The sequence below is a fragment of the Sapajus apella genome, unplaced genomic scaffold (assembly GCF_009761245.1).
Source record: "Sapajus apella isolate SASKATOON/1434 unplaced genomic scaffold, GSC_monkey_1.0 scaffold11, whole genome shotgun sequence".
Taxonomy (NCBI): domain Eukaryota; kingdom Metazoa; phylum Chordata; class Mammalia; order Primates; family Cebidae; genus Sapajus; species Sapajus apella.
In genome coordinates, this window is record NW_022436951.1 from 33,330,862 (window position 1) to 33,347,308 (window position 16,447).

The following is a 16,447-nucleotide window of genomic DNA, read 5'->3' on the forward strand; positions in this document are numbered from 1 at the left end:
GTGCATGCTCTCGTATTGCTGTTGTGAGGTTTAAATGTTCTAAAGAACATGAGGCTTTGTTGTGTGTATACACCAGAAGTGAGGGGAGTAGCTGGAAAGACATCAAGGCTTTGGCCCTTTGCACCCAACCTCCCTTATTACCCACATGAATGAAGGGCATTCTCCTGCAAGAAGTCTAACTAAATTTTGATATTCCTGCTAGGTGCCTGGTTTCCCTTAACACTCGTAGGGAGTATTTTGATGCCATTTTTCTGCTGTGGTTTTCTTTGAAATTGAATTTCCTCCCTATGTGAGAATATGGAATATCTTTAGCCTTTGTGACTTCATGTGGCTGGGATACCTTACGTCCCAGGAGCCACATGTCCATGCTTATCTCCTCTCAGCCATGTGGCCTCTATTCTCTACCACCTGGATGGAGACACACCAATTGACTTTTCCCCTTGGATGATCCACAAGCCATTGGCATCTCCCCCAACTCAGATGGTAGATTTAAGGAATGAAGCACCAGGAATGAATAACATGCCCCTCCTGGCCTCTCAGAAATGAGCTCCTAGAGTAAGGAGGAGGCCTGAAGAGGAGCCCAAGCTCTTTTGGTGAACAAGAGCTTTTGTAACAAACATTTAGATCTCAAGAAATTGGCTCCTCTGAGCATGATTCCAACACACCAGCTGGTCTCTGGCCACTGTTACTACAGGCTTCAGAAGGTAATTTACCCAGTCCTGTGTTCCCACTTAAGATTCAACATCCATTTTTAAGATAATCAGAAATGTTTCTGCCATGAAGGCAAAGGGCCTTGAAGGCATGGACAGCTGCCCAGTCTTTAATGAATCCTTCCAGAACTTTTTTTTCTGATACTTTGCCCAGACTAATCCTGGACAGATGGCCTTTGTGCACCCTTCTTCATCTTCATTTTAGTCCTCTCAATATTTATCCCGCCTACGGGCTCATTTTGGGCTGTTTGAAACTGCAGGTGACTTTAATAACTATTAATAGAAAACGGCTGCAATGATCACCTTCTAACAAGTTAAGGATGAAAAGAAATTAAGACATTCAAAACCTGATGCCCTTACTTAAATAAGTTCTGCCAAGGTCTCTGATAAATATACCCACCCATGGACATCTGAAAGCTACTTATGTATTTATTCAGTTATATGAATATGAATTCACTTCTATGTATTTAGTTACATTCAAAATGTCTGTTAATCAGAAATCATCAGCGTTTTAAGTTTTCTAGAGATTTAGATTTAGCTTTTCTAAACCCCTGCTTCTATTGGAAACTTCATAACTAAAGTTGAAAAATAAACCAGAAGATATCACAACCTGCCAACCTTATTCTGGTAATTAGGCAAGTCCTCCATGAGGCAAATCATCCGGGGAAGCAAATAATCGAAAAAACATATTTTAAAATAATGGAACCTTAGCAGAGAGCACAAATTCAACATTAGTCATCCTCATTATATTCTTTCTGAAATGCTACTTAGCATTCTTAAACTTGGTTTTTTGTTTTTTGTTTTTTTTCCCATATATTTTCCAGGCATTTAACAAAAACAACTTGATACTAGAGGAAAGAAACAAATACTTCAACCCACATCTCACTGGGAAGACCTACTCTAACGCCTACTTTACAGATCTGAATAATTATGATGATTACTAATAGTGCTTATGTTTTTGGCTTCTTGTAAATCCCCAGTTCTCAAGGCCTGTGCCCCATGACTGCCCCTGTTTCTGAGGCTTCAGAGTTGAAGTTTGGATACATTTCAAGCCACCAGAGTGTCCCATTGCTGCCAAAAATACATGTCTTTAAAAGCAACAAAAATTGAAATATGGTATCATGAAAATCTTGACCATTGTTGAATGAGCCAGGGTGTGAAGTTTTTAATTTTGTTCATCCTATTTCTCTGACAAGTCCATTGGTTTGTTTTTTTTGAGCTTTATTTTATAAATGTGCCACCCACATGGGAAGGAGTGTTTAGAAATGTGAATGTCTTCTTTCTTTGGAGCATAAATCTTCATGATGTTTTATTTCAAGAAAATAGGCACTTTCTCTGAGACACCTGCTCCCTCCACAAGAAGTGCTTAGGTCCGTAATATTTCATAAAATGAAGAAAAAGAACGTGGCCAAACAATTATTCACCACGGATCGCACATCTTCCAGATCTGGATAAAGCTATTAGATTCTCAGAACCAACTTGTGTGTTTTCATCTTGCCTAGGGAAGCCAAGGAATTCCACCTGGCCCACACCTGCAGAGGTTACAGTAGACTGTGAGGTACCCCACCTCGCTCCTGTTGCAGTTTCTGTGCCATTGCTGGTAGAGGGAGCGGAGCAGAGGCGCAGGCACAATGAAGCGTGGACGTGTTCTGCAGGCTGCTGCAAAACTCGCCTTATTCTGACTTTTGGATTTCATGGCATTTTGGGGAGCTCCTTGCCATGCTGTTGGCCTGGAAGCCCACTTGTCTGGTCCATAGTGACATCCTGAAGAGCCAGTCTGTAAAATACCCAACGACTTCCTTAGCGTTTGGATAGACTCCACACCTCCTCTCTCCCTGCAAAAAAAGAAAAGAAAAAAAAAAAAGTGTGCATTTATGATACCAATTAGTAAAAGTATTGAAAGTACTAAATTATAACTAAAAGCAACTTTTTTAATGTTATAGAAAATATTGAAAGAACTGATATTAATGATAATATTTTATTTTTCATCTCCCTGATATAACCAATGTGTGGCAAATAACCCCTATCAAGAGCATTAATCCCATGTAAAGCTGGCTTTCTGGAGTCCACCGGGTCCATATGAAGTGCTACCCCCGGTTTCTGCTATTGCTTGCTGCCTGCCGGCCAGGGGAGCAGGAGATGCTCAGCTCTGGTGCCTTTTCTTTTATTTCAGTGCTGCCTTCCCACCCATCCAGTCCATCCACCCTAGCTTCTCCCTGCATGGAGGCAACAGCATTTCAAGATGCATCTTGGAAAGTCAGGATAGCCGGAAGTAGGGGTTTTTGTGAGCCCAGTGGTCTCATCACTGATCATAGATAAGCATTTGAGAGTGTGATAACACCACTGTGAATGATAACATTCACAGAGGCCCCCAGAAAAAAATGTATACACGTTGCTTGCAAACAATTGATACACAACATATAGCAATTAATTGAATAATTATTGAAAATAAGAACACGGTAGAAAATGTTCATCTGATGCCTCTGAGCACGTGATAAAGTCCTGGGTAGGCATGGAAACGTGTTCTCACTGATAAATGAACCTTCAGATCTGTGAAAAAATATATAGTAGGGATAATGAGGAACATAGAATGTTATTAGCATACGTGCTTTTACCCTTACCCTTGTTTCCAATTTACAGAAACAATTTCAGAAAGTGTTAGAAGAATTCTGTGTTTAATAGTGAATATTGGGTTCAGAATATTCTCATATACCCAAATTTACAGAAATGACACAGTATTAAAATGACAGGTGGGCTCTGTAAGTTCTTTTGGATTGCTAATAAATGACATTCAGGGTCTTTCCAATGGGCACTTCCTGCTGCCTCTCACGCATTCCTTATATGTAAGAGTATTCTGTCCATGTGCACATGCTCAAATTCCATACTCAGTAGAGGAAATGTAGGCAGATGGTTCCCTCATTGTTCCTAGGTTGGATTTTCATCGGATATTTCAACTCATCACTTTCTTATAGGGAAAAAAACATTTTAACTTTGCAGCACATAGCACATTTTAGTTATTTCTTAATCCTCTCTATTATTTTTTAAGCTTAAAGAGACTTCTTTCCCCTGGGAATAAGGATTCTATTTCGTGAATGTTTCACTGGAATTTATGGGAAATGGCTTCTAAATGGCATCTAAGCTGGTCTTTAAGGAGTCTTTTGCAATGACTTGGGAAAACACCATCCCTCACCACAGACTCTTTGTGTTCTTAACAATATAAACCTTTGAAATTAGCATTGCAAAAGAATCCCACTTTGTTTCCCACTATTCAAAGGAAAATTGTTTCACTTTCTTCCTTTCTCTCTCTTATTTGACAGAATGGCAAGTGTTTAGATAATTTCAGGTATATTCTTAGCATTTTTACCAGCTGTGGAATAAGTTTTGTTTGTCCATCACGGTGTAACTACCGTTCACATGTACTGTTTCCATACTTCATCCTTATCGGGTGAACCCTCACACCTTGGGCGATGACAGTGCGATCTCCCACCTCTCTTAGCACCTCCTTCTTAAAGCAGTTCTTCCTTAGGCCTGGGCTGCTTGGGAGTCCTGCTGAAATTTTGTGGTTCACATTTTAAATTCCTCAATAACCTTTTTCATTCTCTCTTTATCTTTGTTTTTGTCCTTCATTCCTTCCTTTGGTTCTTCCTTCCTGCCTTCTTTCCTTCTTTCCTTTCTTCTTTAATTCTTCCTTTCTTCCCTTTTTTTTTTTTTTTTTTTTGGTACAAGTGGAACAAAAAACGACAAATAGTTTTAAGCTACACTTGTTTGAACCTGATGTAAAATGACATTAATCACTATTTAAATCTAAAGTTATTTCTGAATACAGTTGAAGATTGGCTGGTTTTCATGAGGAAGCTGGCTTTAGTCTTATATTTAAATTCTTTGAAAGTGATTCCTAGTACTATTCAGGGCCCTTTCTTGAGGCTAGACTCATCACCATCTAATATTGATTTTATAGTGCACTGACATTTTACAGGAAGGGGAAGGACAGAATTCCTGCACACTGCACAGCGTGTGTCCTTCCCCATAGCTCCGAGGTCATGTGGGTTTGGTGAAACTGGGGGTTTTGTCAGCTCTGAATGATGTGGACTCAGTGAATTCAAAGGAACTCAGGGGGCACTGGGTCAGGCTCCACTGCAGAGAAGAGCTGCAGTCTCCAGGCTCATGGCGTTCCTCCACAACTCTTCATTCCACTCTGAGCATATTTTGTTTCTATGCTGCTGCCCGTTGTAACTTACATGAGGCATCTCAACTTCTTCATGTTTGTAGGAATGTTCTCCTAAGCCTGTTCAAGTAGATTCTCACTAGAATTAGCATTCATATTGGAGGAAAAAAAAGAACATTTAATAAATGTGTTTGGGTCTGAGGTTCTAAAGGAATTGAAAGGAGCTTATAAACAGTGAAAGGATGTGAGGCCATCCCTGCCAGGGAGAAACCTCTGTCCATAGGAAGAGTTCGTTCAGGTTCATGTGGTCTGGGATGAACCAGGGGGTCTGGCCCCACCAACTCACAGGTGAAGCCAAAGAACAAAGAAGCAAATGAAGGAAACAGTTGGATAAGTAGGTGACGTGAAAGGCAGGACCTGGTCACCCCAGCAAGTGCTATGGACAGGTCCCGGAAACGGTGAGGCCCACTTCACAGGTCCATGGGTCTGACCCTTGGACTCTGCCTTGATCAACTGCCTGGAGTGCAAGAGTTTTAGCCAAGAGCGTCCTTACTTCCTTATTTATCTGCAGAAGGATGGAAATTGTGGGAGTCAAAGCCTATTTTACTGAATGTTCACACTGGAGTCTCTGGTGGAATTAGTAGGCCCTGCTGTCAAAGTCACAGACAAAGGTTAGGAGCAGTGGCTCATGCCTACAGTCCCAGTACTTTGGGAGGCCAAAATGGGCAGATCGCCTGAGTTCAGGAATTTGAGACCAGTCTAGGCAACATGGCAAAACCCCATCTCTACAAAATATACAAAAATTAGCCAGCCACTGTGATGCATGCCTGTGGTCCCAGTTTTTTGGGATGCTAAGGTGGGAGGATCACTTGAGCCCTGGAGGTTGAGGCTGCAGTGAGCTGAGATCATACCATAGCACTCCAGCCTGGGTGACAGAGAGAGACCCTGTATCAAAAAAAAAAAAAAAATGAACAAAGTCTCAGCAGGGAGTCTCCATGTCCCCAAGTGGCCATCTAACGGGGATACATGAGCATACATGAGCATATAATTGAATATCAAAGGAATTTTACCTTAAACATATATCTAGTCTATACTCAGCTAATCATTTTATCTAAACAGCCTTGTTAGCATTTTGAATTTGTAAAGAAACAAGTGAATATTTATTTCTTTACAGTGTTCATTTTGCTTTTAGAGTAAATAGTAAATATTTCCCCAGTGCTGTCAAGATACTTCTTCATCAACTTTGTCCCTGGGCCATCAGCTTTCTTTATGCTCCAGGTGTCCTTTACACTTCAATGGGGTTTTCTTGTGTGTGGCGCTGGGGATAACTCCATTGACCTCAGCATTTCAATCTCAAGAGATGGCTCTGGGACACAGAACCAGAGGCAACAGGTACCAATAGTTGGTAAAATAAACTGCATTACCATTTTCCATGTGGCAGTGCTGTGCCTAAGCCCTACAACTCCAACAGTCAATTTCTATGAAGGCATTAATAACCTTAACACACGTGCAAAGTCTTCACCACTTACGGTACACACTGGAGCTTACAGATGGTGTTGGCCATCCCTATCGCATTTGTTCATCCTAACTTCTTCTTCCTGGTGCATTTGGGGAAGCATATTGACACAACATTGCCAATATTTGATTACCTGTGGCTATCTATAATTACCAATACTTATCTTATCCAACACTAGACAGCATTTGAGCCCCTTACTTCTTTGGGCAGTGGGTGAAATGGGAGAACATAGAGAAATCCTCACTTTGACCTAGGAAATGCACAAATGGAATGCCATGCACAGATGAAGTATTTGGAGACAAGGGATCATTGTGAAATTTATTTCTGCATTATCCCCTATTGAGATCATTAATTATAACTGACTTAAAGATTTTATTTTAACTCTGCAAATAGTGAGCCAAGGCAATCAAGTTATCTGCTTTGGTAACCTAATAAAGCAAAGGAAAACATGTTGCTTTAATTCTTGCTGCTTTTCTCTTTTGGCAATAGAAAAGGTAAACAAGACGTCATGTTGAGCTTTTGGTGATGATTTATAAAACAACTATTTCATACTTCTTATGGACTTATATTAAAGATGCATTGTAGACATTGCTTTAGCAGAAAGATCAGAGATACATTCAGTGGTCATCTGTTGCATTATCAGAAATTTGGTACATGTTACAGAAGCATGAGAGAGAGAAACCGCTCCTCTTTTGAAAATACAGTTCACATTGCAAGTGACATAGGGCATTATCAAAACCAAATTCAGAGCCTGGCACGAAATGTACATTTCCTAGTGAAAGCTGTCTCAGACCACAGTCTTTTTGATAGATCATACTAGATCATTTCTTCCATAGAAAGGCAGTCAATCTTACTACCCTGCAATCAGAGTCAATATCAATTCTTGCTCAATCAAACATGTTTTACTGTATTGGAACAGTGGCAGTAACTGGTCAAGGGCACTTTCAGACCTGGAAGGAGGAAAAAGGAGGTAGAAAATCACTCTTTTGTGTTTCTTAAACCATCAGTCAAATAAGAAAATGTATTCCACCCTTTCCTATTTGCTCTGAAATATCTGGGTCCAGTAGTTCAAATGTGATCCTGTTCTTTCTCAGCTTTTTGGAAATTTAATGCCAAATGGTCCAAATGTTAGATGAATGGCAGTAATAAAATGATTCACATGTTAGATAAATACAAGCCGGGAGCCAAATCTGGAATCTGAAAAATCAGAACTATTTTATCATGTTGCTAAAATGAGAGCATCATTTTCTCCCCTCTCTGTAAGTGTGGATAATTTCCTAGAAAAAGTTGCTAGTGCCTTGTTTGAGATGATCATTTATCATTTTGTGTGGATATTATTGGTTTCAATTAGAAGCAGAGGATTGATTGGATTTACTTTAAAGGAAATTATTCTCCTATGCCTCTTTGAACTCAGGAATAGAAAATGATCAAGAAGCACATCATCTTCAGATGTGATTTTTGCCCTCACTGGGGATGTAGAACCAGCATAGCTACAATGCATGCTCAGAAGAGAGGGAACCTCAGCATCAGCCTTCTAGAAACTAGCATCACTTTAATTTTTACATCTTCCAAAAAAAAATCATAGTGTTTGTTCTGTAATAAGAATGCCAACGTGATGCCTATTGAAGTGGGAGGTTTTTGTTTCTGTTTTCTTCAGGCTAATCCATAGATATAGGAAAATCAGACACAGGCTGATGACAGCTGGTATAAATACAGTGGGTGTGGACTGACAACCACCTACGACATTGCCTGATTATGTTTAAGTTAGTATCAAAACTGCCTCACGAGTTCACAGAAGTTGTCACTCTTAATTTGGGTTCAGAAAAGTAATAGTATTATCTCTGCCGAAGTTGATTGTTTACCCCTTTTACTATGACTGTTGGCCAGAAGCAAACTGAACTTCTGCGCTTCGAAACAAAGCACAGTATAAACCTTTCACTCAAGCACCTAGAGTCACCACTGAGATTCTACATCATCTACAAGAAAATGCACAAACTTGGTTCAATGTTGGATTCTTCAAAAGTGCACAGCAAAACTTTTCTGTTATGCTGCTTGATGTGATTTTTAAAGATGTTGTCCAGTGTTAAATGCCTCATTCTGTGTTAATTTGGTGTTGGCTGTTTTGTGACACAAAATAAACTTATTTGAGATTGTTTCTTTTGTGTGCGTGTGAACCTTCTCCAAAGCCAATTTCAGCCCTTGGTAAGCTTGCAGGCAGTTACTGATCTTAAATTTAATTTTAAAAGACAACATGTCTTAATTATAATTTAGCTTTGTAAAACAATGAGATAGCTTTGCATTTCCCCTTTGTTTGAATGACAGAATGGATCTTGGATTTCTCTGCTAGAACGCTTACGGATTGCTGGGTACTTCCTGAGGGGACCATGGGCACCCCACACTTTGTTTCAATCCTTTTTCTTTAAAACCTTGTTCGATGTACACAATAGAAATTTCTGATGGTTATGACTTTTATCTTTCCTGTCCATCAGTTCACTGGTTTTAAATGCTTCCTGAGAGCTGTCTAGGTCCATATCTCAGATTGTTGTTTAATGACACCTGACAGATACATTGTTTTCTGAAATCAACTTAAGACACCAATTGTGGCAACTGGAAGCTCATTATCTGCTGCATTGGATCGACTGTGGAAGTTGGAGTAGGGGTGCTCAGAGGTCACCTAACCAATCAGTGGAAATCAACTCACACCTGCTCCAAGCCTCAGCTTTGGGAAAACAAAACATGTTTAAAATTAAAAAAAAATAGCTATTATTACAGAAGTGAATATGTTGTGCTTTCTTTCTGCCCTTGGTGCATTGCTGGCTTCTGTATCTCAAGCCTATTCATCTTTATAAAAAACACTTGGAAGATCTATCCTCAGTACTGCTGAGTGGGCACGCACCCTTTCCTAGCAATCCCCTACTTGCCACCTCTAGCTGCCATTTGTGGGGGAATCAAACAACGGAATCCTGATTATGTACAGTATAAATTGTATTATATTTTTTGTACTTGTGTTTTATGTAAATAGTTTGTCTCATTCAATTGTATGTGAGCATTGAAATAAATCCTATCATTTAGGAGACAATTTAGTGGCATTTTTCTTTGTATCGCCTCTGAGTGTGCTCTCTTTCCAGAGGTGCTAAGCAACGGTCACTGCTAGAAGGAGTGAGTTTCATCAGAGTGAGCCTGCAGACCACTCCTGCTGGAGAAACCTCATAACACTCCAGTTTAATCTTCAGGCCTTTTGAATTGTGGCCAGGACAGGACATGAGCTATATTCAAGCATTTTTAGAAATATCTCCGTAGGCAACAGGAAATGTGTGACAAGGAAGGCCATTAGGCTTTTTGTTTACAAAGAGTTGGTATCAGGTCTAGCTGATGAATGATGTATTGAGTTGTATTATACTTACCCTCTCTCTGACACACCATATTCCATTCTTCTTTGCATAAAACAAAGGAGAATGGAATACGGTGTGAATGAACTGCTGTCAGCATGAACACAAAGATAAGAAGCTTGACCCAGAAGACCACCCTATTGAGTGAAAGCCGTATTTCAGTGTTCATAATTCCATTAAAAAAGGAAAAAAATACACGTGTATGTATGTATTTATATATCTCATCTATACACATATTTGTATATATAAACATAGGTGTATATAACTATATATAATTTTCAGTTGACCAAAAGGCTCAAAAAGCCCACTTACTATGGGGCCAAAAATTAACATAAAACTATATAAACATATGGACTAGTGAAGGATGTTATAGGGATTACACTGCTTTAACTCCAAACTACCTAATTTTTCATTAAGCAATGAAAAGTTAAAATTTTAAAGCATTCCATGAATAACGTATATTGGCTATTAGTTTAGAAAATGAATGGAATGAATAGTGTCATACCACAAATTTGTTTCTTGCATTTTTTCCTGAACATTTGTAATCTTGGTAGTATATATTCTGATATGTAGATGGTCTCATGAAATACTTGTATATCCAGATCCTCCTCCTTTTATTCACTTGCTTTAAAAAATAAGTTGAAATATGACTTCAAATATCTTTCTGGACCTATTTGAAAGATATGATGTAGTTTTTCATTTAAAGTATCTCCTCAAACCCCATTTGTGAAAAACAGCAGAAAGGATTGAATGTACTGACTGCACAATTATGGATATTTAGTTCAAGAGGAAATTTCCCTTAAAGTAATATGAAGATATTACTTTTCTGAAATTATTCTTGGTTTATTTTTTATAACTTAGATATGATTTTCTTTATATAGTCAAACAGAAAATGGGATCAGAGATTGCTTTTATCACATTAATCTGCTTGGTGCACATTTTTCTTGGAAGCGTTTGTAGCTCTTACCACACCCCTGCAGTCAGACTGAGATGCAGGACTGCAAGCTCAAGTTCACATTTGGTAAACATAGATTTGTGTGTTTCAGGGATCTTAAGACTAGAGCTACTAAAACCATGATGGAGGAAATGAAGCTCAAATATAATTACATTTAATATAATTCCTCATATGATACATAGAAACTATGAGTTTGAAATAAAACGTGATATTTTTAAAATGAGCCTTACCATGAAAACCGAAAACTGATGAAATATGATTTTCAATTCTTAATCTAAGTGGCCTTGCCTAAATGCCAGAGGGTTTGTTGTTCCTCACAGGGATGGTTTCACAGGCCATGTTTCCTCTGAAAGCAAAGCTTATGTAGTGAAGAGATCTACATTCTAGTTTCTGTCCACTCACTTTCCTTCCTCTCTGCTGCCTTGGAATTTCTCTAAGTCACCTCCTGTTTCTGATAGTAGTTGCAAGTTACCTGATTTCTTCGCTTCTCTTGAGGTCCTGTGCCTCCTGGTGACAAGAATTCACCCTTCTCTCAAAGAAGGATGCTGGTGGCAGCAACAGGTCTGGAAATCCCCATGAGGAACATATATATGGGAGATGACAGTGGACCATCCATTCAGAGAGTGGATTCCAGGCAACAGCACAAATCACAGGGCCACCTCCACCCAGTGCCCCAAAACACATCACCCTCCCTTTGGACCAATATATTTGCCCTTGTTTCTCTACTTCCTTTCTAGCTGGAATTTCCAAGAAAATGTGTTTGGTGAAACAATGGAATTTTCTTAATGCATGAATTTTTCTTGAGGTGAAGTGATAGTGGTTAAATTCCCTGATTTTACAGAGAGGAGGAGGATTCCTTGAGGACCCAAGCAAGCGCAGCCAGGTTCAAACCCAGCTTGGCAAATCCCCACCAAGTCTGTTTTTCCTCCAGCCTTGTTCTCAGAAATAACTAAAAAATTTCAAACTACTGTCCAAAATCTTGGTGATCTCTTTAATCTCTGTGAACTCTTTAAAAAGTGTTTCACAAAAATACACTTTCCAACTCTCTGTGCTCAAAGACGTTTTCTGACTGCATTTAGAGTTCTTTCCGCCCCTTTTATAAAATCTGGAAACAATCTAAAAGTAAATAAGACATTCACATGTGCACAAATGTTTGGAAAGGCTCCAGTATTCCTCCACTGTGCTAATAGGTAGTGATAAAATGAAGGGTGGCATGGTTCATGCCCTATAAACACCAATTCTCTTAGCTGCATTGAGTCCTTTACAGAGGCAGAAGTTTAAGGAAGTAAATGCATGAGATTGGGAGGACATAGTAAATCCACAATTCCCAAGAGATTATAAATTAAGTTGGGTTGAAGATCATTGGTTGGCCCCATTTTTGATATTAACTTAGAAAGCGGAGCAGGAGAAATGCCATGGGTGGCTTCCCACCTAGGAGCTTCTCCCCACCCACTTTCTTACATCTCATCTTAACCCTCCCCCAAGAGGAAAAAAAAAATCTATTTCCTGCTATTCTCTTTCCTGAGGCCAGAATACTTTATGGAATTCAGGCTTGGTGGGCCTTTCTCAAAAGAAAGGAAAGTGGCTATGTGGTATGTTGTTTTTTCACAAATATTGGCAGTTATAATTCAATAGCATAATTCATTGACACATGTTCCATCTATTCTAAATTTGAATAATTGAAATTAATGCATGTTTTTTCAGTAAGCATACACTACAAGCAGGGAAAATGTTCATCTTGCTTGAAGAAAAGACAAACAGATCATTTTCAGCAACAGTTAGAATGCACAGGTAAGATAAGCCCATTACAAATGAATACTGTCAGTTACTAACAAGGTTTTTATAGTAGGCATACAATTTGGGCTTGCCATTCTCCTCCTTATGTGAGCAGTATTATTGCTTGTACTTGAAACCATAATTCTTTGGAAAAGTTCTTAAAATCAGGCATTTCACAAAAATTTGGGTAAGTTACAACGACTTTGCTGTGTTTTGCTTGAGCCTTATACTCAGGAATATCTCATGAAATAAAGATTCTTCCTTATCAAGAGAAATTTCCCTTGATCTATTATACATCTTCAAATGGACAAGGGAGGATGGGAAAAGGGAGCTGGGGCAGCAGCTTGACTTCAATATCCAACAGAGAGGCTTAACCAAGCCTGAAGATCCAGAAATGATAAATGACTCAACCACCTGACTTCCTTAACCCCTCTGAAGCTCAATCTTTTCATCATTCTACACGGCAGTAACATATAGAAAGAACATGTATCAAAATAAAATGGAAAGATATGCTATTAATGCTTGATATATAGTAAGTTCCCAATAAATGCTGGTGTGGCTGTGATTATTGTCACTCAGGGACTCATTCTACCTGTATTCATCTTCTCTTCTGGGGAGCAGTGCATGCCATTTTCCCTCTTTAGACCCTGAAGTTGTAGATGAACCAGTTTTGTAAATTGTTAAGGTGACTGCAGAAGCCTTTGAGCCTGAATGGAATATATGCTTCATACAAGCGAAGAGAAGGTTCATGGGAGGCCCAGGAGTAAAGAACTGCAGTTAACAATCAGGGTGGCAAGCAATGTTCTCTGGAAGTAGCTACTGCTAACCAAGATTGGAAACTTCAACTTTTGTAATTTAATATGTTATCTATCAATGACTTGCGAGATTAACCAACAATAATGCATACATGTGTAAAACATTTCTGAAGACAGAAAAAGTTATTCTTTTGTGGGAAAGTGGAATACACTCCTGTTTAATTATTGTCTGCAGAGCTCTGGTTTCACTTTGTTTCCAAAGCAACTTGCTCAGGTGAAGGAAATAGATTTGTGTTGATTTTGGGAAACACAGTTCTGAGAAATGGAATCCAGTAACCTGTCAAAAACCTAGGGATCCAATGTTGTATATGAAAAGCTAATTTGTTTCTTCATGAGGAATCTTTCTGAATGTTTAATTTTTCCTCTGCCACATACTCTTGAGGTAAGACTTTGGGTATCAATTCCTAATATTGAAGCAATGATGATTGATAAGATGGGAACAATGGAATAAAAGGTCAAAAATACAGCTGTCTAATGGCAGCAAATATTATACATTTAAGCAAAGCGTTCTAAACATTCAAAAGTCCTGAACTGTGAGGCTTAATGACCAAGATAACTGTTACTAGCTTTGCACAATATGTTGGAGATCATCTGGGAAGGGATAAAAGATGCAGAAGCTGATTTTCTGTTTCTGATTATGATAACAGTCTCTATATGGGACAGGATGGCCAAGGCCTAATGAATATACACACCACAAAGAGAAGCATTAGAACAAGTAAGTTCTATTATTTTAATATGTTCTCCGTGGGCAGACACAAGCTCTTTCTCTCTGATTATTATACCATAGGCACCAAAGCCATGCAAGTGAAAAGGAGACAGCCCTGGTGAGGTGACTCCTGGATTGAGAATTAACACAGAGATGGATTGGGAGTAAACACAGCAAGAGGGCAGCAGGAGGGGGAAAGGCAAGGTGGTCAAAGGATGCATAGGGAAAGAGGAGACATGAAGAGACAGGTGGAATACAATTTATTAAATAGAACTTGATTTAAATTGAATTGATTGACAACCGGTTGATTGAACTGGAAATTTAATTGAATAAATAAGAGTCAAGCATGAATCTCATGATCAAAAGGTTTTGTTTTTGTTTTTGTTTTCCATAGTACTAATACATATAATTGCAAAAGATCTTTGTTTTTACAAACCTTTTATTCATCTTTTGTAATACTCTAAGGAAGCAACTTAAATTTCCAGTAAAATGTGTAAAGTACAACTCTCAGTCCACAAACTCAGATATACAAGTAAAACCTTATTTTTAATCCCTATCTCTTTGAATCAGTTAAAATTATGCCTTGGATGATAAAAAGATCAAACTTTTTGGAATTTTCTCCCCAATCCCTAACCCTAAGATGATACAAAGTTTTCATGGTGTGAAAAAAAAACATATCAAGGCCATTGGGGACTGGAGACACTTTGGCATTGCTCATTAGATACCACCAACATACAAGAGATAAGGTTGCATGGGCCATCGAATAGCAGCAGACCTACCTAATAAATGGAACATATATGATGAAGGCGGGGTCCTCTGAGCCATGTTTATTATTCCAAGGAGCATAAATGGCCACCCCCAAGAAGTGTGGGCCCTTCTATCTACCACCACCTCATAGCAGTGTGTGGCTTTCCATTGCTCATGGCAGTCCTGACACAGATCCCTGATCCTAGACTAAACCTTTTTCTTTTACCAATGCAATTTTTAAAATTCTCTATTTTAAGTATATAATTTAATTATATTCAGTATCTTCATGAGATTGCACAACCATCTCTACTGTGTGATTGCAGAACATGTTCATCAATGCAAAAAAACATTCATACCCATTTGTAGTCACTCTCCTTTCCCCCTTCACCCAGTTGCTGCCCACTACTAATCTTGTATTGATCTTTATGGAATTTGCATATTCTGGACATTTTATAAAAATGGAAGCATACTATATGTGGCCTTTTGTGACTTTTTTCACTTAGTAGGTTTTCAGGGTTTATTCATTTTGTAGTTTGAATCATTACTTAATTGTTTTCTATGGCTGAATAATATTCCATTGTATGGACATACCATATTTTGTTTACATATACATCGGTTGATAGACATTTGGCTTGTTCCACCTTTTGATTATTATGAATAACATTGCTATAAATGTATATACAAATTATTGACTGGAAATATATTTTTAATTATCTTTGGTGTGTATTTAAGGGTAGAGCTGCTGAGCTATATGGAAACTCTATATTTAACATTTTAAAGAACTGTCAAACTGTTTTCTAAAGTGGCTGCCTCATTTTGAATTGCTACCTGCAGTGTATGAAGGTGTCATTTTCTCCATATTCTTACCAAAACTTGTTTTCGTTGATTATTGTCATCCCAATGGATTTGAAGTCATATCTATGATGGTTTTGACTTGGGTCTTCCTAATGACTAATGATATTGAACATCTTTTTAAATGTTCATTTACCATTTGATTATGGTCTTTGGAGAATTATCTATTCAGTTTTTTTGTTTTGCTTTGTTTTGTTTGTTTTTGTAAGATGGCAAATTTCAGGCTTTTAGTATGCCTCACCCACTTGGAAATAGCAGGATAGTGCATAAATATCAACTTTGAGATTTAATTCATGGAGGAAAATGGAAATTCACCTGTATTCGTCCATTCTCATGCTGCTATAAAGACATATCTGAGACTAGGTAATTTATAAAGGAAAGGAGTTTAATTGACTCACAGTTTCACAGGGAAGGCCTCAGGAAACATACAATCATGGCAGAAGGGGAAGCAAACACACCCCTCTTCCAGAGGTATCAGGAGAGAGAAGAATGAGAGCCAACTAAAGAGGGAAGCCCCTTATAAAACAATCAGATCACATGATAAATTACAACATGAAAACAGGATGGGGAAACCACTCCCATTATTCAATTATCTTCACCTGGTCCCTCACAACACATGGGGATTAGGGGAACTACAATTCAAGATGAGATTTGAGTGACAAAACAGCCAAACCATATCATTCCACCCTGGCCACTCCCAAATCTCATGTCCTCATATTTCAAAACACAATCATGCCTTTCCAACAGTCCCCTTAGGACTTAATTCATTCCAGCATTAACCCAAAATCCAAGTTCAAGGTCACATCTGAGACAAAG

The 16,447-nt window shown here is 38.5% G+C and overlaps 1 protein-coding gene across 8 annotated transcripts in view; it reads left to right on the plus strand.

Annotated features, from left to right (window-relative positions):
• Positions 1-15,794, plus strand: part of SEMA5A (semaphorin 5A) — a 496,284-nt gene extending 480,490 nt beyond the window's left edge. For 6 of the 8 annotated variants that reach the window (XM_032279108.1, XM_032279110.1, XM_032279111.1 and 3 more), the window contains one exon: positions 1,535-6,821. In XM_032279108.1, coding sequence (XP_032134999.1) covers positions 1,535-1,654 — 120 coding nt within the window. In that variant the 3' untranslated portion in view covers positions 1,655-6,821. Of the gene's footprint in view, positions 1-1,534; positions 6,822-9,519; positions 13,075-14,113 lie in introns of those variants that run through there. The other 2 variants (XM_032279114.1, XM_032279115.1) reach the window with 2 other exon arrangements.
• Positions 15,795-16,447: the final 653 nt, after the last annotated feature.